Below are 25,423 nucleotides of genomic sequence, written 5' to 3' on the forward strand. Positions count from 1 at the left end.
CAAAAATAAAAAGAAAGTGACGATACAATTCCTATATGATCACTTTCTTACAGACCTCATATATTGCTTTCATAGAAGGACCTAGAATGTGGCTAGGTTAAAATTGAACACAACTAAAACTTCGTAGGAAACGGTAAAATGGCACAGCAAAAGGGAGGTAATAAACAGAAAATACTGACCGGGAAAAGGGGTGGGATGGGGAAATAAAATTAATTCACTGAAAAAATAAAAATAAAGAGGGAGAATAAGGAGGAGAAGGCAGGACCCTTGGAGAGGACGTCTTTAATTTCTCAGTAATTCAGATGCTGCAAGTCTATTGTGGTGAGTGTGTCTGTAAAAAAGTCAAAACTGTCAGCTGAAATATCTACGGGACTGTCCAGAGATCCTGGCAAACTGGGGGAAACTGCATCTGAAAGCTGTAGGCAGGAATCTGTGGAGAAAACGTTAAAGTCCTGTAAAGAAGGGACATCTAGGGCCTCAGGACTGTCATTGTTTAGGCCAGCTGCACAGTTCTGGGCCATTGTTGAGAGGCAGTTTTGAACAGTGGGTGACTGATGTTGAAAATGTTTCAGATTTTTCTCATTGCTCGTTAAAGGCGAAACGGGGAAACTTTGGGACTCGCCATTGTGCGCATTCTGCGCCTGCTGCTGCGACAGTGCATTCTGCTGGAAAGCGTAGCCTTCCCTTTCCAAAAGAGCGCCTGAGACGTTGCTGAGGGCTTGCTCGAAGAGGGCTTTCTCCTCCTCCTCGTCCTCCGCCGCCTTCTCCGGGTCCTCTAAACTCTTAAATTTCCCCTCACTGTTTTGGTTCTCCTTGCACTGGGTCTGTCTCTTGTGCTTCATCCTTCTGTTCTGGAACCAGACTTTGACTTGTCTCTCAGTCAAATCCAGCAAGGCTGCAATCTCAACCCTCCTCGGTCTACAGAGATACTTGTTGAAATGAAATTCTTTCTCTAGCTCCAAAAGCTGGGTGTTGGTGTAAGCCGTCCTCAGCCGCCTAGATCCACCGTTACCACTATCGGGGATTTCAAGGGGGTCTGTTAAAAAAAAGAAAAAGAAAAAGAAAAACACCACCACCACCACCACCACACGCACACACCCCAAAAGCACCAGCACCAGGAAAGCGAAAAGCCAAAAAAAAAAAAAAAAAAAAAAAAAAAAAAAAAAAAAGCACACACGCACACACACAAAACGGATAAATGCACGGATTGAATTTCAGCATCCGAGCCCATCGCATCCCGGGGGGGGGGTGTGGAAGGGGGGGGAGCGCTCTCTCCCTCTCTCCCCGCGTTGGAAGCGGCTCTATCTATATGTCCACATAGCATAAACCAGCAACTGCAACAAAATGGCCGCCCTCGGGTGCTGCGAGCCCATTGTGTCGCCCTGCTGAGCGGCCGGTGCTGCGTGCCCCTCGGCCGCCTCCAGCTCGTCGCCTGCAGCTCGCCAACCTCCCCAGGCCAGAGCAAACTTTATATTAGCCATAGCGCAATTTATAATTAATGCATCAGCCGCCGAGCTGAGCGGGAGCAATCTATCACTCTTCATTACTGTCAAATACCCCGAGTCTAGGACAGCGAGACAAGAGAGGTCAGCTCCAACTCAAATAAATCATCCCGCGGCGGGGCAACTTGGGGGAAAAGTTTGGGGTTTGAGCCCAGCCCCGACGGCCCCGGCCGCCCCGAGCCCCCCGTCCCCCTTCGGGCCGGCCCGGGGGGCTGCGGGGAGCCCCCCAAAGCGGCCCGACGGCCAAAGTCTTGGGACTGACCTTTGTGGCTGAGGCAGGCAGGTCCAGCGGCTGAGGCGGAGGCCGAGGCGGGCGGCAGGGCGGATCGCTTGGACGCCTTTTTCTCTTTCATCCAGGGGTACTCCGGGGGCGGCGGGGCGCCGGCGGGGCCCGGGCTGCCGCTGCGGCCGCGGGGGCTCGCCTTGGGGCGGCCGCCGCCGCTGTGGCGAGGGTGGCTGCTTGGGTTCAGGCTGGGGATGGTCTGCTCAAAAGGAGGAGGAATCAGTGTCGAGTGTGAAAGCGTCGAGTTCTTGATTGATGAACTTTGAAATGTATCACCGACAGGGGGAAAAGATGTCAGGCACTCAGCAAGCGATGGCTGACTATTGATAAAACCAATCTCTCGCTCGAATTCGAAATTCATGGCCTTCAACTCGCAGCCCCCGCGGAGAAAAAGTTCCCTCGGATTCAGGGGGCTCGGGGGGGGGAAGGCCCAGGAAAAAGGAGAGAGAGAAGAAAAAAATATATCATAGAAGATCGCTGGTGGGGTGTTTTTTTTCTAATTCACTGATTACAGCCGTATGGGGACCGTGCTACTATTAAACTATTGAATTCATGGAGACAAGGTTGAAATTGGACCGAATTGGCTGTCACATGATTGCCTCTGCCCAATGACAATTTGGGCTTTAATCAAAAGAAGCCACTGTCTGTTTGATTGATCCAAAAAAGTCGGGAAGGAACGCCTCATTGGGGGCCAGAAAGGCTTTATTTACACTTTTTTTAAAGAGGGAAATGATATCTCTAGTATCTATCCCCTTGGCGTCCTAATCCGAAATGATCGGGGGTGGGGAGGGAGGTGCGGGTGCGTCTCTGTGTTTGGAGGGGAGGCTGCGAGTGTGTGTGCGAGTGTTGGTGTGTGTGTGCCAGCGTGTGTGTGTGTGTGTGTGTGTGTGTGTGTGTGTGTGTGTGAGAGCGGGCGAGTGTGTGTGCGGGTGTGCGGCTGCTTGTCCTGCAGCCTGCTGCCTCCCTCGCCTCCACCCGCACACTCCTCTCTCATTGTTTGGGACTGTCAGGAAAACGCTTTGCACCTCACAAATCATTTAAGCACCTCAATCTGACGCCTTGAGTCATTAACAAAGTAATCCATTAATCTTCAAAGTTTTGACACCGCCAGGCCCCCACATAAGAAGTTGCACCCAGGCAGGAGTCTGTAGCAGAGAGTCTTGATTTTTTCCTAGGGAATAGCACTTCCTCCAAAACTACTTTATCGCTCCCGACTCAGCCTCCATTGGCTCCTTTTTCTTTTCTTTCCTTCTTTTATTTTTTTGTTTGTTTGTGTCTTTTTTCTTTTTTTTCTTTTTTTTTTTCTTTTATCTTCCTTTTTTTTTTTTTTTTTTTTTTTTTTTGTGGCTATCGGGCGTACAGTACGGAGAACAATTGGCCGCCGGTGCCGAGCCATTGTTTAACTGGATCTTCCTCAGCAACCTTGCTTCTAGGGGAAGAGTCACATAGGCAGCAGCCCTTGCGCTTCGTGACTTCCCTCTCCAGTTGGCTTCCCGGGATTGGACCATAAAACATACCCTAGGAATACCTCTCTGGGCGAGCCAAATCGCGAGGCTGCGAAAGCGTCTGGCTGTTGCCTCTTTAAAAAAAAAAAAAAAAAAAAAAAAGACCAAAATCCTGTGCCTTAGCTTGCAAACGATACTCCCGTCTGCTGGCATAATTTGCTTAATAACCGTAGTAGGCTGGGTCTGGTGAGTATTTTCGATTACCAGGAAATATATGGGCTGGTAGCGGGTTTGTTTTCACGGGGCCAGGCAGAGCGAAAATGCTGCGGGGGCGATAACTTGAGGCACGGCTCTCGCCTCCGAAGCTTGGCTCTCTGCCGTCGTTTCCATTTTCCTCTGCCAAGTCGAGCCCCGAATTTGGAAGGTTTGGGCACAATTTTCCAACCAGACCGAGGCGAGCGATGACAATGATGGCCATGGAGCCAGCCCGATGAGTCCTACGGTCAGAGCCGGGCCGGAGCTCGCCTTCCCGCGGAGCCGGGCCGGGCCGGGGGCCCGGGGGGCCGGGGGAGGCCGGGGGGGCCGGGGGAAGGAACATCCGAGCCGGTCTCCGTGTCCTCGAGCAGCCGGGGACCATCGCCTGCGCGATGCGTTGCTGTCTCTCTTTATTTTCGGAGTTGCCAAAAAGGGGTCGGCAAGCGTCTTCGTATTTAAAAATAATAATAATTATAATAAAATAAAGAAGAAGAAGCAGAAGAAGGAAAAAAAGAAAAGAAGACCCCCAAGCATTCAGCGGATCAGTCTCCGTCCAGACTGCACGAAGTGCATTTAAAAAATCGGTTTTAAGTTAATGCACCCACAAGATGTAGCATATCTGCGAAGGCATTGGAGAGAGGGGGAGGGGAGGGGCTGGGAGGCTTTAAATGGGCTTTTTGGTGGTTGCTTGTTTAAATAAAATATAGAACGAGACTTGTCATTTAATCCCTCAAAAGGGATGCCTTACAAATATCGATGCTGTTGGAAAATGCGAGGGGTTTAATTTTCTTGCTTTTAGTCCAAACAAAGCTCTGGTGGTGTCTGCGCGCGATCAATCTTGGCCGCCAAAAGGTTTGACAGCTACTGGCCCTTAAGAACACATTTAAAGCTTCTTGCTCTTTCCAAGATCAAATGTGGCCGAGAAAAGAGGCAGAGCAAGAAACGCGAGTAAACAAGGAAAAAAGCTGCTTTTAAAATATGCTGGCAGAGGACTGCTCTGCTTGTGGGAAAGCCCGGTTTTATTTTGCTTCTCTGCGCCTACCTTGGGGTCGGGCTTTTCTTTTATTTTTATTTTCTTTATTTTATTTTTTTTTTCTGGAAAATATTGGGATTAACAGCAGGATGGCAAATAATAAAGAGAGAGGTTTGGACTTTAACCAGGCTTTGTGAGTAAAAACCTGCGTGGGTGTCTCTATTCTGCACATTTGTTTCTTGTGGTCATTCTAATACAAAAACCACCTGGAACAAAACCTTTGGAGAGGGGACGCGAAATTCTTGGGCAAATCAATTACTTCTGCCTCCAGAGGGATCTTTTAATCGGGAGAATCTTAAATGCAAAAATACAAATTGTTACTGGTAACGTAAAGCCTCTGAAGATGGGGTAGGGAACGGTTTCTGGAAAGAAGGGGCAAAATCGCCTGTATTTTTCTTTCTTCGGAGTGGGAGGGGGAAAAAACGCCAAATTCCTTCTCTTGAACATTTTCAGAAATGTTATTATTGCTGCTAAAGTAACCACACGTTAGGAATTCACCGGCTGTACCGTTACCTTTTGTTTTATCTAACGCAGCTTATCGGGGCGGGGAGGGGGGGTGTTGAATTTTATGTATGTGCGCTTATTTGAAAGGAGCCATGTCTTGTAATGTGGCAAAAAAAAAAAAAAAAAAAACATTTTCTCCTCCAAAATAATCATCAGTCGTTGGTCTGTATTGGGTAATAACCATGTTTCAATGAAAAATATCAGACTAAATAAGCCTCCCTTCCATGGTTACATATCTCTCTATGTAATAAACCGCATGGTATAAATATATTTACAATCCCTTTCTTTGACTGAGCATGCTTTATCTATTTATGCAGAAAAGCTCTATATAGCTTCGTGGATGCATGACAATGTTTCAGCATCAGGCAAGGATGGCTCTGGGAACAAGATAAAGCCCAAAGATTAATAATATTTCAGCATGAGACCAAAATGGCGACATTTTTTCTGTGCTCTGGAAGATACAGATGGTAAACAGCGTGCGTTGTTATCTACACAGCGTAGGAATATGTCTTTATAAACGTGCACGGGTATATTTTACCTAGTCTATTAAGGTCCCTTTTGATTTATCTTTCAAGTTTCGATCTAAAAATTACGGACATTTGGCCTGAAAAGGAAGAAAGATGGGATTTAAACCCACGTTTCCAGTCCCTGCCATCCCCCTTGGACCGATTCGGCCCGGAGACCCCGGGGGTGTCCGTTTGGGGCCAGTGGCCCTCCCGCAGCCCGGTGTGCACCCCACACACACCCCCTAACACACGCACGCACACACGCACACCCCCGCGGGGGGGCAAGGATGGAGTGGGAAGGGGGGGGGGGCAGGGAGAGCGGGGCTCCCCTCCCCCACTGCTTCAGGCTGCAGCGGGGAGGGGAGGAGGCTGGGGAGAAGGGAAAGGACCCCAGCATCAAATCAAAAATTAAAAAGGAAAAAATAAAAATTAAAAAAAAAAAAAAAAAAAAAAGAGAAAAGAGAGAAGCTGCTCGCTTTAGGAAAAGAAGCAAAACGGCAGGGGGGAGGAGAGGTGTCCAGAGGCAGCTGCGCCCGGCAGCCCCCCTCCCAGCCGCCTTTGGGGTTTGCCTGGGGGGGCTCAGGCACCCCCGCTGCCCAGAGCCGGCGGGGCTCAGCCGCCGCCCGGCTCCCCTCCTTCCTTCCCCCCGCAGGGAGCCCGGGCATTAAGCGGTCCCTCCATGCCTGCGCCTGGCTCTGTTCCGGCCTCCACGCCCGTGGGCTCGCCCCCGCGCACACGCGCGTGCACACCCACGCGTGCGCGCACCCATGCCCCGTCCCCCCGGCTGGGCCACGGAGGGGCGCGGGGGGGGGGAAGGATGCAGCCGCTGGCGGCTGTGAAACCCCGATGGGGAAAAAAAAAAAAAAAAGGAATGAAAAAAATGAAAAAAAAAAAAAAAAAAAAAAAAAAAGGAAAAAATCCACCATCCCTCTCTCTATCGCTACAACGCTGAAAAGGAGCTACGGAGCCGTTCGGGGGGGAGAGCCGGTCCTCGTGTGAGCTTCCAGACGAGTTACCGGCTCCCCACGTCATGAAGGGCTCTCCCTGCCCTTCCACTGCAAATAACATGTTCTTAACTCTTTATTATTCAGAATAAAAACTTTATTTTTTTTTCAGAACGTGAGCAGCAAGGAATGTATAACTTTCAAAACAAATCTAGCCTTTTCAGCTTTACACGCTTTCCGCCTAGCTGGATGTTACAAGCATAAATTATTCAAACTGTGATCTTTTTTTTTTTTTTTTTCCCAGATTTTATTGCATCGTCATCATCATCGTTACCATCACTTTGAATAAAGGAGTTATAGTTTCCTTTCAAATGATATTTCCTACGCGTGCCGATATGCCATCTAATGTATGGCCAGGTAAATACCTCCTGAATATTCAGGGTACAGATTTTTTATATATATATAAATATGAACAAATGGGGATAAATAAAATTTTAAACACTTAGATTATTCAATGTTTGCAAAAAAAAATATAAATAAATCTGAATGTTCACCAGCATACACACATTGAAAGACTTACACGTATTAATAATTGTCCAGGGAGTCCCTGTCCAAGCGCTTTTGATGTCTTTCTCGCTATTTAAAAGAAGTGCAATAAAAAAAATTGCTTCCCCGTGGGATCAATCATGTACGAACAAATTCACATTTAAGAATTCCTTTTATAGAAAATTTGTTCATATACCCTGTTTTGATAAAAGTGTAGAAGGTAAAGTATAAAGCCTATGTATACTCCCAAAGTGAGACACAAGGCTACAGTTCAAGAAGATAAATATCCACTAGTGAAACTATAGAGCAATTCAAGCAACAAATATTGCTACGTCACATGAACTAGAAAACGCTCTTACCAAAGGAAACAAAACAAACTAAAACGAACAAAAGAAAGAAGAAAGAGAGGGGAGGGCACATGGCAGGGAGGAGAAAGAGAGAGGAAGGGGTGAGTACTTCTAAAAAGTTGGGGGCTTCGTGTTCCACTTAGTGACTCCTGTCTCTTACAGATGGGTGAGTTTGGGCGCTTCCTGAATTCTTCCCTGAGAAGGATGGTGAGCGGTAAGGTCTGTGTATGTTGGGTGCGGATCGCAAGGTCCGTGGTGGTGATTGTTGCCCATTGGCCCAGCCCCGCTGTAGTCCATGTTGGCAGAGGGAGGATGAGGGAGATGAGTTAGACCAAAGATGGAAGGCCCAGAATTGGTCATGGTCTCCACGTAGTTGCCCCCTACGTAGACGGGGCTTCCCTGTATATGTGGATTCCCATAACCGTTGCCTTGAAGAGGATGAGTATCGTATTCAGGTGTCACAGCTGCTGTCCCCGTGTATCTCTTTTGAGGAGGTGGGCAATTATTAATAGGAGCGGTATACGATGCAGGGATGCCATAGGTGTTTTGATGAGGCTTGTTAAATGGCGGAGGCGACTGGGGCTCGTAGGGGACACTGTTTACTAAAGAATGCATAGAGTTTAGATATCCCCCCGCGGCTGGAGGGACAGGGCTTCTGCTTGGGGACTGTCCTCCTGAAGAGGTCATCATGCCCTTGCCCTTTTGATCCTTTTTGTATTTCATCCTGCGGTTCTGAAACCAGATTTTGATCTGTCTTTCTGTGAGATTGAGCAAATTGGCCATCTCTACCCTTCGTGGCCTGCAAAGGTATCTATTGAAGTGGAACTCCTTTTCCAGTTCTACCAGCTGGGCACTTGTGTAAGCTGTACGGGCTCGCTTAGAGGAGGCTTGCCCTGGAGGGCTTTTATCACCAGCACAACTCTCACCTATGTAAATCACACAAAGAACACAATCAGATGGTGAACCTGGACACAGCAACCACAGACAGCACCCTACAACACCAGCACCTGCACGGTCCAGCTCTTGGCCATGAGATGCCCACATGTGTGATGAGTACTTGCCCTGGCATGAGCTCAGTCACGCCAATCTACAAGCCTCAGTAGATTTTCTTCACCTCATTAACATCATTATATGGCTATCCTTGCTCCCTGTAAGAATGACAGCATGCAACATAACATGAACACTGCATAAAAGAATAAGAGAGGTTCAGAGAAATAAAGCTGAAAGTTTTAGAAACTCAGAAGGTGAATCTATGGCTTTGCTTACATACCAGGCTCAAGCAGCTCTTCAACAACTACCTGTCTTCTTCACTACTGTGAAGATCTGCAGCCCTCTTTTTCTGAAAACCCTGATGTATACACATCAGCTACAGAAGTTTGCAGGTCAGGTATCCACATATAAAGTTATAACATATAAAACTGACAGTATACTGTTTCTAGGACATCTAGCATAAACATATGGTAGTAATTGGGAAGTATAATGCACGTAAGAACATACGGTGGCTATGCTTGCATAAAGGCGTACAGACATATTTAAATGTTATTGCTTTTTAATAAAATAAATACATGATATGGAAGGCTGTAAACAGCAGTGTTACCAGAGCTCTAAAAAGCACACTGGAGAAGACATTCGCTAAAGTTTTGGACTCTATTTCCAAGGCATGTTTAAGAGAAGAAGAGGAAGAGGTTAATATAAACACAACTCCTGGGCATTGGAGCTAGCACTGGTGTTATCGATTTGGGTTTCCTTGAGTAATAAAAGTGTTAATATACACTTCCATCCCTCAAATAATATTTTATGGGCTTACGTTTATGGCACTACATAAGATTTTTGTTTACCAGGCTTGTAACTTTGCCAATCAGCCTGTTAAAATAGGAAGAGGTTCTGACTGCGTGCAGGGCATTGATCCTGACTGCACATGATTATGAGCTATTTTATTTGTGTTACACTTCAGCAGAGATAGGTCACTGTCTTATTAATCTAGCAGCACTGTGCCAACAAAGTACTTGGGATGGGCCTCTGGCTTAAGGCCTGGGCTGCTCCGCACTGACATGATTTACTGGAGTGGGGATTACCTACGAAATGCGATAGACACAGGAGGGCACAAGTACTAGAGCCGCAAGGAAACTGGATCACTTCGGATCCATCCTGCAAGTCTGGGAAAGTTTCCCAGGGGGGTGATCTCTCACTGAGCTCCCACTGCAAGCAGCAGAAGCTCCTCTCCAAAAGCCCAAGGGGGTCAGCTCAGAGAGGAAAAAAGTACCCCTCCCTTCCCTCCCCGTAGTGAAGGTGGCCAGGGCTGCCCTCCTCCCCGCAGGACATGTGGCTAGCCCAGGGGCACCCAGGGAGCAGAGGAGCATGGTTCATACCTGAACTGGAACTGCTGTTTTTCTGCTTTGTGTTTTGCCGAGACTCTTTCATCCACGGGAATATCTGTTTGGACATGGTGGGCGAGTTAAGAGCCGGGCTCTTGGTGGGGTTGGCCGGGGCAGTGTTGCTGCTGGCATTTTGAGATGGCGAGGCGGAGGACGGAGGTGGAGGAGGCTGTGCCTGCTGGGCCGGAGGCGGCTGCGGTGGGGCCTGCGGGTCCGCGAGGCCAGGGGGCTGGAGAGGTTGGCTGGGGAGGGTCCTCATGCAACTCTCACTGATGTCATTGGCCTTGTGGTGGGACACGGAGCTGCCAGGGGACTGGAGGGAGCACGCGGGGCGGTGGTACTCAGTTTCCACAAGTGACGAAGACGGAGGATATTGCTGCTGACTCGCATTATAAGTGAAACCATTTGCTCCTTGGTAGGGGTAGGCACCATAGATTGCAGAGCTGTCGTAGTAGGTCGCTTTTTGCATTTCGTTGTTTCCCAATATTTATTTCGCAAACTGACAGGGTCTTGACACCCTTGGAGAATAACATTGGCACCCCTCTGTCACGTGGCACTCTTCCTCCAATGGCCTCTCCGGGCAGACCTGGGGTGTGGGGAGAGCAGAGCAGGGTGAAGAAATGGTACAAATCCATCTTACTTTCAATAGCTAAGTGACATGAAAGCCATAAAAGAAAAAGTGGTCAGCAATATTTAGCAGCATGACTTGGCCTCAGGCACAGAGCATTTCGATATAAAAGCTGCCTGGATTTACTGGCAGCTACAAATATGTGCTTTGCTGCACCGGGATAGGGGCTTTCTAGGGTTTTTTCCTTTCTTTCTTCCTAAGAAACAGAGCTGGGCACCACACGGCACACGGGTTGATCATTTATCACCGTGAGGCTGTTTTAATACCGGTCTCTGAGATAAGGGTGATCGAGGAATCGCTAATGCAAAGGGGCTGGGCTATGCCTTCATTCCAGCTCCAGGATCAAACCCTCTCCTGTAACCGGCGTCATTTTATTTTTAGCCTTTCTCTCCAGGTTACGGCTCTCCATCCAACTTCAAAGAAATACATGAAATTGTTCCTGTCTACGTGTGGCAGGGGGCAGGAGAGGGGTGGAAAGGTTTTCTAGCCAGAAATATTTACACACGCCGATCCCAAGTGACGGATTTTGGCTTGTCTATGAAACACTCGATAGGAAAATAAACAAAGCCAGCGCCTTCTCCCCTCCGTGCTCGCACACCACCTCCAGCCGCCCAGGTCAAGCACCCTGGCAGCAGCGGTTCCTGCCCGGGCGAGCCCCCGCACCCACCCCGCAGCGGCTCCTGCACGGCCCCGGAGCGCAGCCGGAGCCCCCGGCCCTGCCCCCGCAGCCCCCACGCCCGCTCCCACCCGCGAGGGGCTCTGGAGCCTCAGCTGGACCTAGCTCCATGCAAAGCCCCTTCAGCAAGGCCAGCCGGGGCAAGTTAGGCGCTTTGGAGGTTGTTGTTTCGGTTTTTGTGATTTTTGTTGTTGTTGTTATTTTCAAGACACTAACTTTTTGTGGAATCAGCCAGATTCTACCTGTTAAAACATGATGGATTGGAAAGAAAAAAAAAAAAAAAAAGAAAACAGGAACCTGAAAAACCAGCGTTCATCTCCATGACCACGGCTTGAACTTTCCTTCCAACTTAGCGATAATAGGTTCTGTCTTGGAAACTGCTATGTAATTTGATGTATGAGGGTCACTTGGCTGGGGAGAGGGTGGACACAAACCCAGAGAATGCTTCTCCTGCCCGGGCGAATCCCTTTCTCCTCCTTTTCTTTTCCCCCCAGTCCTTCTGTTCTCACTGCTATTCTTCAAATTAAATTCTACTGCTTACCTGCCTGAAAATAACCAGCTAAAGAATTGCCCGCACTAATGAGAGCAGAGACCTATGCGCAATTTCGGATCTAGCAGCTCTTTCTACATGCACACACATTGTTCCAGAAATTAAATGTGTTGCTCACCGTCCCCCTATCCTCTTGCTGACAAACAACTCCGTCTTTTCGGGAGTCACATCAACCCTCATTTCTTTTGCCACTTCCCCTGCACTTAAGCAGCTGGATATTTTCCCCAAAAACATCTAACGACGACAAATGCTTAGGGGCGAAAAGTCTTACACAACACATACACCAAACGATCTCATTCTAAGCCTTTCAAGTTACACAAGTTCTTAGAAAACAGTATTCCCTTTGTTATAACACAACAAAATTAAGGTAGCACACCTACAGCAGGGCGGCTGCCCTATTATTGCACTAAGCAAGCTCTCTGGATGTTATTAAGCTAATAAGCCGATGGAGATCTGAGGCGCGCACACAATTTCCAGCTCCTCGCCTCCCTTTCCTAATGATATCTTCTGGGCCTGCTGTGATTTTTCTCAATTCCTTTGCTTCCAAAAAAAAAAAAAAAAAATGAGCACCGCTGCCAGAAGAGAATGAGGAGCCAGCAGCGATTTTTTTACAAAAGGCACTCGCCTTGTACGGTCGCGACATCAAATATTTCGCCCTTCCCTGGGCTCTCCAAGTTGGGGCGAGCCCCGCACCGCGCCGGGGGCTGAGCGCCGCAGAGAGCTGCGCGCCCCGAGCGCGAACAATGGGCAGCTCCCCTTCGGAGGCAAAATGCTAGTGAATCTTCGGCCCTCTGCCAGAAAAGGAAAATCGGCACCCGCCTTTGGCTGCGAAAGTTAATCACTTCCTACAAAGTTATAAAGGAGCGGGGTAACCTGAGGAGCGCACGGCCATTACTCGCGAAAAGAGCACTAGCGGGATTTATAGCGCCAGGGATCACGATAATAACAGCGCCCTAGCGGGAGAGGAGGGGGAGAGAAAGTTTGCCACCCAAACTGGTGCTTGGGATGGGAAGAGCTCTCCTCTCCCCCATCAAAGACAAAAGGCCAGCTCTCGCCAACACAGCTGGGCCCCCAAATTTTCCAGTGCCCGTTTCAGCGGCTCCATCTCCATTTGCGCAATACACCTCTCTGCCCTTCACCAACCTCTCCCCCCGCCAGACAGACCGGAGACAGCAGATGAAAGCTGCCTGGGGGAGGCATGTCCCCCCCGTCTCCCCCGCTCCTCAGTTCAGCTCTCCCCTACCCTCTCCTTCCTCCCCCTTGCCCGTCCCTAAAACCACCACATCTTTTCCCTCTAACTCCCAGCCGAGCCCCAAACTCTGACTCCAGGACGAAAAAAAAAAAAAACAGGCAGCCCCCCCGAAAGATTTCCTGAAAGATAAAGACAAAGTTGAGAGAAGGTGGGGGGGTTGGGGGGAGAGGAGAGAGAGCTGCCTGAACACGAAGTGTAAGGGTATCAGTCACTGCCTGGAAGGAAGCCCCAGCTTGTGAACTCTTCTTGAACCGACATTTAAGTCTACGGTCATAAATCACTGGGACATAAACTCCGCCATTCACGACTGATAGCAGCGTATTTGTGGCCTGCTTACCTTAACTTCTGACGACTGAGGCGGAAGCCAGCATGCTCTCTCTCTCTCTCTCTTTTTTTTTTTTTTTTTTTTTTTTTTTGGAAGCTCGGCGACACAGCCCAGGGAGAGCAAGGACTAGCTGCCCCAGCCAAGTCCCTGCGGCTGCGGGATGGGCACCGGCTCAGCTCCTCCGCACCCGGCCGGGAGGGGCGAGCCCTGCCCCGCAAGGGATGGGGACGGCTGCTCCGGGCACCCGCCTCCCCTGGCCCCCTCCCGCTCCACGCTGCCCACCCTGTCCCAGCCCGTCCCCGGGCTCCCCCTGCGAGGGGCACCGGAGGACGGGGACGTTTCCCAGGGCTGCTCCCCGCGCCTGACGGGGATGGGAAGGAGAGAGAGGAAAAGAAAAAGAGGGGGGGGATAGGGAAAAAAAAAAAAAAAAAAAAAAAGACAAATTAAAAAAAAAAAAAAAAAAGGAAGGAAGAAAGAAAGACGGCCGCCTGGGGAAGCCTGGGGGCTGGGGGAAGGAGCGGAGGAGTGTGGCAGTGAAGGAGTGCGGCCCCCCCCAGCACCCGGGCGTCACCAAAGTCCAGGAAAATTATGCTAATGAAGACAAACGGCGCTCACAAAGGGTCGCTCTCACCAGCCTCCGGGGTTGCTGTGGCGGGGTTGTTTGTTTTGTCCCTCTTACGAGTGGGGTTTGGGGGCGGCCGTGGAATAGCCCCGCCGCCGGGAGCCCCACGAAGCCCGGGAGGGGAGAGGCCGGGAGAGCCGGGTCCGGGGAGCCAAGAAAAGCCCACCAGGAGCCCCGCTCTGGGCAATGCTTCCAGAGCCACGCTGGAAATCATTAGAGTTACTAATTATTAACTCATGCATGCGTGAGCGCGCACACACACAGATGGACGCCCGGACACCCCCCTCGCCCCCCCAAATCTCCCCATTGCCCGGGACGGGCGCAGAGGCGCTCCCACCCACCCACATGTGCTGCACAGGCGGCCCGGGGTGCCCGCAGCCTCCCGGGGGGGGGGGGGGGGGCCGTGGGAGCCCTCTCTCGCCTCCCGCTCCTCGGCAGCTCCGGGAAAGGCATTCGCCTTTATTCTTCCAGCACCCCAAGCTGCGGGGGGCGGTGTCCCCCCTTTTTCCCTACAAGAGAAACCCGGGAGCGAGGGCGCAAGCCGGGCTCTCGCACGGGAACTTCAAGCAAGTGGCAGCCGCTGCCCCCCAGGCATGAGGGTCTGTGGGCTCCGCGCCCTAAGAGGGGGCTCCGCAGAGTGCCTAGGTGTAAATTTGACGTTACTTGGTTAATGGAGGCATTAAAAACAAAACTTGTCCGTTAAAAGCACGAGGGAGCCCGGCGTCATCTTAAAGCACAAACAAAGCGAGGGGGAAGCGAGAAATAAAAAGCACTATAAGGCTGGGGTGGCCTCTTACGCATACCAATGGTTTTTGTCATTTATGGCTATGCAAGATTTATGACTTCATGCACCAAAGCTGTAAACAGAGCACTAAAACAGAAAACACTTGCTCCTTATGGCATAAGTGAGAAGGCACCACATGAAAGGGGAAGCGGGCAGCGTAGGAGGAGAGGAGAGGCAAAAATCCCGCGTATGCATTTTGCTTCAAACAACCCCTTGAATGTTGCATCGGAAGAAAAGTCTTTTTAGTCAATAATCAACCCCACACTTTCTTCTGAAACTGCTGAGCCGCCATTCGCCCTGTTTGCCGACCAAAAAGCCAGAGGCACCGCTGAGCCCCGACGGAGCCCTCCGGGATAAAGAGGAGAGATTTGGCCAAGGGGGAACCGAGGACTGCAGAAACCTGCGGACGCCGGGGACCGGGCCGGTTTGGGGAGCGCTGCCGAAAGCTTGTGCCATCTTTTCCTAGGAGTGCACTGAACCGTCGGAGCTGGCTATTCGGGCTGCATGTCTGTATTTAAAAGCGGGGACGGGGAGGGGGAGGGGGGCTTTTTAAAACTGGAGGGATTTGCAAGGGACTTTAATTGTAAGAACCGAAGTGGCTCCTCGCAATACTGAAGTATTTCCTCCCTTCGTCTCACTGCCTGCAAAGAGTGTTTGCCTCTTAGTCCCGTTTCCCCACGCCCCCTCTCTCCCCAAAGAGGTCATTTTAAACACGAGAAGATGATTTCTTTTTTATGTGCCTTATGATGGAGGGATAAGTGTCCCAACGCACAGATTCCTGCTGCTTTTATCTGCCTTTCCCTCTCAGAGGCCGAATATTTTCTTTCTGCCACATTCCGCAGGGAGCGATAGGGCTCTGCTCGGGGAGGGACGGGGAGCCTTTGGGGCTGATTCCTGACACGGGAACGAGCCGCGTTTTCTTCCAAAAAGTCTCGTTTTCGGGACTGTCCGCCTTCGTGGAGTTATTCTTAGTTTCCAAATAAAATAATGCCCGGAAAGCGCTTTATCCTGGGATGCTCCGAAGAGCGGCCAGCGCTATAATTCAAGGTTGATATGGGGGAGGCTTTTAGGGATGAAAGGGCAAGGCTGCAGGAGAACGGGACAGACTCTGGAAGCGGTGTCTCTGAGAGTCGTTAGGGAGTTAGCAGGGGATAGTAGAAGGACTGGGCTATCGGACAGTCCAAGCAGACGTGGTTAATCGCGATTATTGTTTATGTTCTCTACCAGCAAAGAATCGCAATGGACAATTCGCTATTTGCTCAGCAGACCGAGGTTATTTACACAAGCCGCCGAAATGCCCCACTCCTACAAAACTCTCCTCGCTTTCTTTCGCTCCAGAGCAGGACTGTATTATTTATGAGTGTTTTAACTGGGTCAATATGCATCCGAACTGGGTCATAAATCAGAGGAAACGCTGCCAAGTAATTGAGCTGCAATTAAAGCTTACATTTTATTTTTGAGGCGCGTTTTGGCCCGTTTCAAAACATGGCAAAGCCAACCTCGGCTTTTAGACATGCTAAAAGAGCAAAGCAGCTCTCCTTCCCTGGCGTAAGAGATACGCTGTGTCTGATAAAGGACAACGTGCTTCAGAATGGTCTGAAGGGGAAATAGGGAGGAATAGGGGGGAATATTTGGGTCAGTTCTGTCCTGAGAGCGGCTTAAGGAGCAAGAAAGCGAGAAATCAGCGCTAGCATCTCGGCCCTGGGGGTCCCTGCACAATGGCCACGAATAGGTTCAAGGGAAATACTTTTTTTTTTTTTTTTTGGTTTGTTTTTAGTAGGTTTTGTTTCTCATCCTTCTCTTTTCTACCTCTCTCCCTCCCTGACCCCTTAGAAGACGAGTAATTGCCAGTACCTGGTAACAGGGGACAAAATGGTACAGCAGAAATAGGCGCTGACCAAATTGGAGGAAAGAAAGCCTCGGCGCTGTGACCTTTCCCAAAGCCGGGACCCACCGGGGAAATGTCTTTTTTTTTTTTTTTTTTTTTGTAACACTTTGCCCTCCTTGGATAACCACGTAATTCTTCAATACTCGTCATTTTAAGTGCATTCCTTATAATGTAATTACATAGACATATTTATACATACATGCATATACTCAAATATTTATACATACGGATATGTATATATTTATGTAAAAGACAGTACGAATATGAATTTAGGACTAGTATATGTTATCCTAGAAGATAATTTCCACTGCTATCCCTGTTATTCTCGCTTTCCAGATCCCCGTTCAGAGGGGAAAAAAAAATCAACACCACATTTCCAAGGCTGATTTATTGTTAGTAGCCATGGCTGGCTCTTGGTTCAGCTCCTTCTCACCGAGGAGAAATAAAGAGGAGCCCCTGGCTCATTTGGAAAGGGGAAGCCACAGAGCTGAGCCCTCCGCTCCCGGTAAACAAAGTACCACTAAAGCATCATAAATAAAATGGCAGCACAATTGCATACTCATCGATTTCCAGAGCGGCAGCGGCCGAACAAACACACATAAAACAACAACCGCCGCACACTCGAGCGCGACCCCAGCCGAGGAGCATCCCCCCCGCGCCGTCCTCCCCGACCTCCCCAAATACGTCCAGAAATAAACACACAAATATCAAAATTAAAAATTAAAAATTAATTTAAAAAAAAAAAAAAAAAAAAAAGGAGCCCGGCAAGAAAACAATACAAGAGGCTTTCCCATCTCTAGCCGATCATAAATAACGATAACATGGCAATCGAGGGGCTGGAGCGGAGGCAGCTGGCCATCAACAGCCGTGTGGGATCTCTATGGAGAAAAATAAATAAAGAAGCAAACTCTCCCTGCTCCGCTCGCTGCGAGGGGAGAGTTGAATATTTACCGCAGCAAATTGAAACAAAGGGGGAAGCAGCCTGGCTCCGGGTGCACACACACGCACGCACACACACGCACTCGCTTCAGCCTTTTCTACTGACCTTTGCCTCGAACAGCAATAACTCACCACATAAATGAACAATCAACGGAAATACCTTAAAATAAAATCCATCCTTTCTAACGAAGCATTTCGTCCTCTCGGCTCGACAATAATCTTTCCATAAGGAACGAAAGCTGTCAGCGAAATGGCCAGCTCTTGCGGGGACGGTGATGGGGGCAGGAAAAAAAAAAATAATAGAAAGCAGTGCTTGCTCTGAACAGAAACTGGAAAAGCGTAATCGCAGACGGAGCCAGACCGGGTCTCCACTCCAAATGCCACAATAATGCGCTGTATTATGTGCTCACGTGGTCATACGTCAACTTAAATCCTTTTATTTGAAATAGGGAATCATTGAAGGAACAGGGTTTCTTAGAGCGAGCCTTGGCTTTTTAAAGCCTTAGCCCGGTATGTTGAAGAAGAGTTTTAAGGGAGGGAAGAAGAAAAAAAAAAAAAATCAAGAGATGTAGCTGACTAAGGGGGGAGATTGGTTTGAGTCTTTTTCCTCCCACATCAATATTTCTTTATACAAAGCCCATTGGAAAGTAAGAGGAATCCTTCTCGTAACATGGGATTACTCTGCACTTTGCTACTTAGCCTAATTAACCGGCATTTGCTCCCCAGGCCCGCCACTCTGCTCCACGTCGCGTGTCCTCTGCAACCCCCCGAAGAAAGCCCAAACCCTAATACCATTATTTCCAGCCCCCTTCTACACGGGACGACCACCAACCTCCCCCCACCCCCAGACGTCTTTACCCTGCCATTGTACAGGGCTTGCTCAACTCCCACACGCTACATCAGGGCTCCTGTAGAAACTAAAAAGACCTATAATTACCTGACAAAGGCAAAAAAGAGTCTCTTCTAAGAGGCTAGTTGATTTTTGTCCTTGTAACACACTATGAAGAATACACCTTCCTTCACTGGCGTGCCTCTGAATTTTGCAAAACCTTTTGGGACCTTGCTGTTAAACCTGTGCTTACGCATTTCCTATACAGCTAGTTTGAGTGATGCACAAAATTATAGGTTTCTAACGATGAAAAAAAAAATGGGAAGGGGGAGCTCTCTGCCTAAGGGGGGGAAATAATAATATATATATATATTAAAAAAAAAAAAAAAAAAAAAAGAGCAAAGCTCTATTCGGTCCCCGAGCCAGCCTACCACGCGAGCCAGCTTCGCCTGTGTGTGAACACACTACATCTTTCCTGCAAGATTGTTTAACTTTTGCTATTGACACAATAAGCTAAACAAACAAAAGAAACCCTAAACTCACATAACTTTTCTGGCTAGAGTCAAAGAAAATCAGATAGTTCACGCTTTTAACGTGTTTCTGACCAAGTTCTGTGAGTCCAGCATTTTGCATCATGATGTATATACCTTATCCTAAATCTTTCCACCACCCCCCATAAGCTCGAAGAAAATTTTCAGCTAACTGCATATCCCCTCTTAGTGTTTCACCTGCACTTCCTTGAACAGAATGGAAGGCGATTTCTTTTTAAAGGTAACTTTTACAGTTACAGGCGTGTCTTCCATACCCTCACTTGGACTGCAAAAGTGGGCCACTGGAATTTAAACCCATCAGTAACAGTGTATATGAGTGGACAGTGCAGCAAAGTCAGCGTGACATTACAACAGAGGAAGAATTTGCAATTTTTCATATTGAAGTGAGCTCCTGACAGGAAATACATATATTACCCCTCACTAAGAACTGGAATAAAAATTATATACCTCTGAACGAAAGAGAGTATTATCCACACACAACATGTCTAAGGCTGCAACTATCATCACGACTTGAACTCCATTGCCCTCACACTAAATGCAAACCAAGACTGTTATTTACTGGATGTGATGAATTCGTGGCTCTTTTAAATCCAGTGCGTTTAGATCTCATAAAAGAAACACAGAGAAAAGTTCTTCTGCAACAATGAAACCGAAATTAATGGGGAACGGAGCAGATGTTGAAAAAAGCAGAGCAAGACTTTCTTGGGTCTGTTGTAAAAAGTTATCGACTGCTTTGCGTCAAAAGCAGAAAGATGGCTTTAGAAGTTGCAGTCCTGAGCAAATAGAAACTACAAAAGCAATAAATCACAATCATAAGTCAGCTTAAATGCCTTAACGCTAGCTATGGCTATTGGCTTCAAACCCCTGTTTCTATGAACATCTTTATTAGTATTAATGGTCAAGTTAATGCTAAAACTACTGTTTAACAATTAACTTCGTGTATGTAGCGGGGAAACTAATTAATTCTTAAGAAAAGTAACTTTTTGACGTGTGAATACCTTACACAGGGTGTACTTTGGGAGGGCTGAAGGGGGAGTCTTCCTAACTTTACACTGTCCTGGGTCGCAGCTGAAAATGATTCCCTTCCGCCGAATTTGGAAAAAGCTTTCTTTGCTCTAGTACTATGATTATAAGATTTCAAATACGAATTCAAATGATCTTGTAAGTAGCAGACGCTAGATTTCCCCCGCCAACCCCTATATTGCTTTGTTCCTGTTCCTGGACATTCAACATTGTGTTTTATTACCTCGATGATTTGGAGACCTGAAACAAGGTTTCTAAGAGAAAAAAAATAAAAAATAAAAAATGTGGCGTTTATCAGTAGGTCTGCTTCTGATTTTTCTGCACTTTATACACATGGCTTCGAGCTGAGCTGAAATTCCAAGCTCAGTAACAACAAACAGATCTGGGTTCATAAAGTACATTCATTAGGCGAAAGCCTTTGTGCGAGCTCTGGCACTAATAGCCACTCTTAGCACTAATGCTATTTAAAGTTACCTTCAATACAATTAGATTTAGGATTTTTGCCTTCTTTCATGTTTACGTTTATGCCAGTTGTTAAGAGGTAAGGTGTCACTCCCATGTGGAGAAGACATAGGAATGACCATACGACACAAGCATTTATTTTCTTGCTTCCTCGAAAGACTGGAAATCTGCTGGGATGCAGAACTGTTTACCTACATCTGTGCGTCTGATAGAGATAAAGTTGCTCTTTGATCACTTCGAAGCAGATAAAGAGTAGAGCTATCGACTCTGCCCTCGTGGAAGAAGTTCTGCTGGGAGTCAGCTGAGGCTGGGAGCGCTGGGTCAGTTTAGGAATCCCAAATATCTCTGCACGAAATACCGTGGACGCATGCCACCGGAGGAAGGTTCCTTCGTAGCGTGTTCTCCCTTTTAATTTCCTAACGTAAGCGTGAACAGACATTTGCAGCGCCTTTTTGTAGTTAAGATTTAAGCAGCCCATTAAGCCAACACAAAGAGCCCTTGTAGTCCTGTAATTTATGGCCGCTTTTAAAAGGTAGTAAAATATACTAATTGTACATCAGCGTCCAAAAATAAGCAGGTAAATCTAGCAGGAATTTAAGCTAATTCTCTGTAATCCTCCCTCCTCTGAGGCTGGCTCTAGCAAATGCTCGCTATGAGAAGCATCGCGTTCCTCCTGCCAGCGGAACAACCGCATCCAGGAGGCAGGCACCAGCCACCACCCCACGGCCGGGGCGAGGCAGGCCGGGACGGACAAATACCTGAAACTTATCTGCGGTCCATTCTGGTGCGTGCACTCAGACAAAAGGCAGGTTTTTCTAGGGTCGCCACCTGAACTCAACCTTTTCCCGTCGCCAAGCGCGCAGGGCTGGCGACACCGCTCCTCGAGCAGGAGGCAGCAAGCAGCGCCGAGCCATCCCGCACAGCCATGCCTCCCGCTATCTCCCTCGCCCTTTGATTTGGGAAGGAGCTAAGAAGGGACAAAGGCATTCTCAACCTCTTTGGCTCTTCCAATGACTTGCATCCTTCCTGTCCCCTTTATAAGGCCGGCTATCACTCAGGTCCCGCACGCTTCTTTGTCTGCCCGGACACGCGCATTCACCAGCCGCGGAAGATGAATAGAGCCAATCCAGAAAAATCCCGGCTGGGTTAAATATTTATCACACCAAAGCCCGGCTCCGGGGGGCTTTTCCCTGCGCGCAGGTACGGGGCAGCGTCTCCCTCGCCCCCCAACCCCCGGGGCTCTTACCTCGTCCCACCGCGAAGACTGGGGCTGAGGCTCTCCCGGCTGCCGCCGCCCGCCCGGACCGGCTTTCCTGGGTGCCCGGGCTCTCTGAAAACAAGCAACAAACAACGCCTTAACGGGGAGCGCAGGGGGAGGTAGCCGCTCACTCATAGGCGACACCGGGCTCGCCGGGAGAGCCCCAGCGCCGGGCGGGCACGGCCGGAGCGGGCGCGGGTCCGAGGCGAAGCGGGGCGAGGAGCGCTGCTATCTGAGAAATAAAAGAGGGAGGCTTTTTTTTTTTTTTTTTTTTTTCCCTTCTTTCTTTTTTTTTTTTTTTCCTCTTTCCCGTAGACAGCTATGCCTTCTGTCTCCAAGTGTTTGGAAATATTGTCATTCCAAACTCTTGTTACATGAATGTCTGCTTTATTTTCCTCTGGGAAACCTTTGTTTAGGATCATTTAATCAAGAACAGACATTAAACACAACTAGTGGTGTTCATCTCTGTTGAATAAAACGCGGAAAGAGTTCCAGTTCTAATGCGGGGAGTATTGTGGTTGGGCTTTTATTCAAACAGTTAGCCAGGGCCCGATCCTGGCACCACCAGCGCAATAAGAGACTAACAGTTGACTTCACTGAAACAGCATCGGGCCCGAAACTTTCCTTAAAAAAAAAAAAAAAAAATACACTGAAAGCCATTGAAGGGGGGTGGAAAACTGGACAGTCTCTCTTCCCCTAAAACAAACAATATTGCACAATCCAAAAAGACAATAGTCAGATTATTCGGATGCCACTTACTGAATCACGTTTACATATGAATTTGTCAGATATAATAACGTACCCCCTGTATTCATTCTCACTAATAAAAGCCATCTAACGCATCTTAAAATTGTCAGTAAATGTAAATGCTAATAATTAAATAATACAGTTCTTGTGGAAGGATGTCATTGGAAATATTAAGTCTGTCTTGGGAGAACTTTTCGAGCAGATACTTTGCTTTGGTAATTTAGTAGTTCCGTAATTACTCTAATAATTTTAAATTTGGTGTTGAACTCCAGTCTACATAAAATCATGCAATAATAGCCTACTAAGCTGTTTATTGCCGTCTCATAAATTTCAGAGCGCTGACTGTTAAAATCTACTGGCAAACACAAAAGAAAATGGAAAGTTCAATCTGCGATCTCTGAGCCCGGGCGCTGTTGCCTGGCGTTGTCCTTAGCTCTACCTTGCTCTCCGCTCAGCTCCGGAGCAGAGGGAACCCCCCTGGCATTTTAGGCTCCAGCTCATACCTTAGCCGTTTTGATCCCTAATCAATAGTCATGTTACAAGCGGCAATAAACATTGATCAAGCACGCCGTGACTGTATTGCCCCACTCGTGTTAAATATGGAGTGTGTATCTGAAAACGGTGCCAGCGACTTTCTGTTATTTATTTTGGAGCTATTAAGCCACACCACCATATTTTACACTGCCACAGTCCTTTAAACTATGCTTCTTCTTGAAAGAGTTGCTAAGTAGCAATAAAGCACTTTACAAACGCTATGACATTTTTTTTTTAATTTGTTGTTATCCCAAACTCTAATATTCATTGCGGCACTTTAAGTTCGTACATAAATCGTTCAGACTAATGAGTCATAGAGAAATTCGCCCATGACTTTTCCTTTACAATGCTCACTGCCTTTCCATTGCTTTTTTGGCCCTGCATTAGGAGCCGGTGATTTATTAACGCCAGGAAAATTGAACAAAGCAGGTCCTCCTGCACTGTGGCACCCAGCCTTCCACAGTGTGAATTAGAACATTATCAAATGTGTTTGCCTCGGTAACGCTTAATCACCAAAAGCCGTAATGTGACCACAAGGCAGCTAAAACAAAGATTTAACATTTCTAAATATTAAACTTGTTAAGCAAATGCTCAGCAGACAAAGCAAGCACAAACAATTAAAGTCATCAAGCTAGAAATACACACTACCTACTTACCAACACAGACCCTACTGCTTGCTTAAGAAGTTTAGAATCTTTCAAGATAAATCAGGTGGGATTTTTTTTTAAGGGAAAAAAAAAAAAAAAAAAAAAGGAAAGAAAGAAAGAAAAACAAACTCCAGTAATAAGGAGTTGAGTTTCACTTGTGAGAGAATCACTCCTAGTGAGGACTGACGGCCACAGATCCATTCCTGACTATCTGCATTAATTATTTAATGAGTCACGTGACTCTAAAGATTAAAATTTCAATATCTCCCCCAGAACAGACGCAACACCTTTATCTGCGAGCGCAAGGATCCTCGTACTTGGGTCCCCTAATCTCTGCTGGCTTTGACAGCTCCTCAGTTTCTAGGGAGAGCTCTCGGACATGAATAATACGGGTTTGTCCTGCTCCGTAGCGAGATGGGGCAGCCTTGCAACCCCCCCACCCCCCCGCAAACACACGCACACACATCAGCGAGTTGAAGCCAGAGCCTCATTGTATGCGGCGTGGTGTACTAATGCCGGGGGGGGTGGGGGGGCTCAGGATGCTGCTGCCCGGGGGAGCATCGGGGCGGTACCCCCTCCGGCCCCCCCACGCCCCCGGGCTGCCCTCCAAGGCACGGGTCAATCCTGCCTTCGTGCTGCCCCGGGCGGAGCCAGGAAGGCTGCCCGGGGCCGGAGGGGGGGGCGGGGGAAGGCGGCCGCCGAGCTCCCCCTGCCCACGCGGGGAGACCCGGCCCTTGGCCCTGCCGGGACACGCGTGGGCCGGGCTTGCCCGAGGGGACGGCCCCGGGCCACCCCCGCGGGAGGTCCCACCCTCCCCTGGAGAGGCTCTGGCGGGGCCAAGGGGCCCGGACCGCCCGGATCGGGCCCCAGAGCGGGGCCAGGGGGCTGGGGGGAGACACTGGGAAGGTGGGGGGGGGCGGTTATTGATGGCGAGGCTGCCAAGATCTCTGCCTGTGTGAGGGCTCCCCCCATCCTTTCCCCGTTATAAACACTGAGGAGCAAGCCCATGGGACGGCCAGCACCCTGAAAAAAAAATATAATATATATATATAAAAATAAAATCGCAGGATTGGGTAATCCTCCGATGCAGAATGGGTCTAGTTATTAAATACCGCAAGGCGCTTGTCACAGCTGAGTTCCCCGTGTAATAAAACACCAGGTATAGCAAGAGATTGCGGGAGAAACGGGGAGGGAGACCTTGGAAAACTCCCATTTTTCTTGCTGGGTGGAGGGGAGGTGGGGAGCGGGGTTAACGGCGTGGCGTTCCCTGCGGCCATTAAATTGACTCCGAGGTGATTTTGTCTTTCTTTGAGATATTGACAAACTTCCACTTCCAGCGTTTTGGGCCGCGCTCGCCTTTGTGGCCAGAGCAGATAAATACATGTGTGAGAGACACCGGGAGAGCGAGGGAGAGGGAGGGAGAGAAAGAGACATTTAGGTCCAAGTGCCGGATTAAAAAGAATACTGTCTTTAAAGGTCAAGGGTTTGAAGGGTCAGTCTGCTTCTCTAAAAAAAACAATTAATGGGATAGAAAATTTGTCCTCTCGGTGAACTCCTGGTTGCCCTAGCAAAGGGAGCACAATGCGAGAATTTAAGCTGGACGATGTAATTTTCGAAGTTATTGTAAGACGGGCGGTGTGGAAGCGGGAGCAGAAGGCTCCCAGCCCGGGAGCACCGCGCTGCTCCCAGCGGAGGCGGAGGGGGAAGGGGGGAAAAAGGAAAATTTACCTTAAACGACGAAAATCTGCCATGGGGTATTTTGCAGTCCGCTGTTCAATCTCCACCAAGAGCGTGTACATTTTTTTAGCAGACAGCCAAGATGCTGTGTCTTTACACATGACCACTTTTTTTTTTTTTCTTTCTTTTTTTTTTTTTCCAGGAAAATCCTTTGCGTCTTCACAGACTTTTCCAAGAGAATGCCTTTCAGAACCGCTGTTGAATTACAAAGAAGTATTTATTGTAGGAGGT

At 48.5% G+C, this 25,423-nt stretch overlaps 1 protein-coding gene across 15 annotated transcripts; it reads right to left on the reverse strand.

Moving 5' to 3' along the window:
- Positions 1-264: 264 nt before the first annotated feature.
- Positions 265-25,383, reverse strand: LOC311430985 (homeobox protein Hox-A2). 15 transcript variants are annotated; one of them, XM_084508017.1, is made up of 5 exons: positions 25,184-25,383; positions 21,516-21,599; positions 9,735-10,326; positions 1,765-1,984; positions 265-1,014 (listed from the first exon to the last, which is right to left on the reverse strand). In XM_084508017.1, the coding sequence occupies exons 3-5, from the start codon at positions 10,207-10,209 to the stop codon at positions 291-293; spliced, it is 1,419 nt and encodes a 472-aa protein (XP_084364143.1). In that variant the 5' UTR covers positions 10,210-10,326; positions 21,516-21,599; positions 25,184-25,383; the 3' UTR covers positions 265-290. The 15 variants fall into 15 exon arrangements, with proteins under 15 accessions (XP_084364143.1, XP_084364152.1, XP_084364151.1 ...); XM_084508026.1 differs by lacking the exon at positions 25,184-25,383 and adding an exon at positions 23,743-23,880; XM_084508025.1 differs by lacking the exon at positions 25,184-25,383 and adding an exon at positions 23,465-23,539.
- Positions 25,384-25,423: the final 40 nt, after the last annotated feature.

This window comes from Aythya ferina (genome assembly GCF_964211825.1).
Source record: "Aythya ferina genome assembly, chromosome: 2".
Taxonomy (NCBI): Eukaryota; Metazoa; Chordata; class Aves; order Anseriformes; family Anatidae; genus Aythya; species Aythya ferina.

Coding starts and splice junctions, on each gene's coding strand:
- LOC311430985 (XM_084508027.1), bottom strand. CDS start 10,209: ATGCAAAAAGCGACCTACTACGACAGCTCTGCAATCTATGGTGCCTAC. Junction 1,985..9,734: donor AAACAGCAGTTCCAGTTCAG/GTATGAACCATG, acceptor CCTTTTGAGCAG/ACCATCCCCAGCCTGAACCC. Junction 1,015..1,764: donor TGCCTGCCTCAGCCACAAAG/GTCAGTCCCAAG, acceptor AATCCCCGATAG/TGGTAACGGTGGATCTAGGC.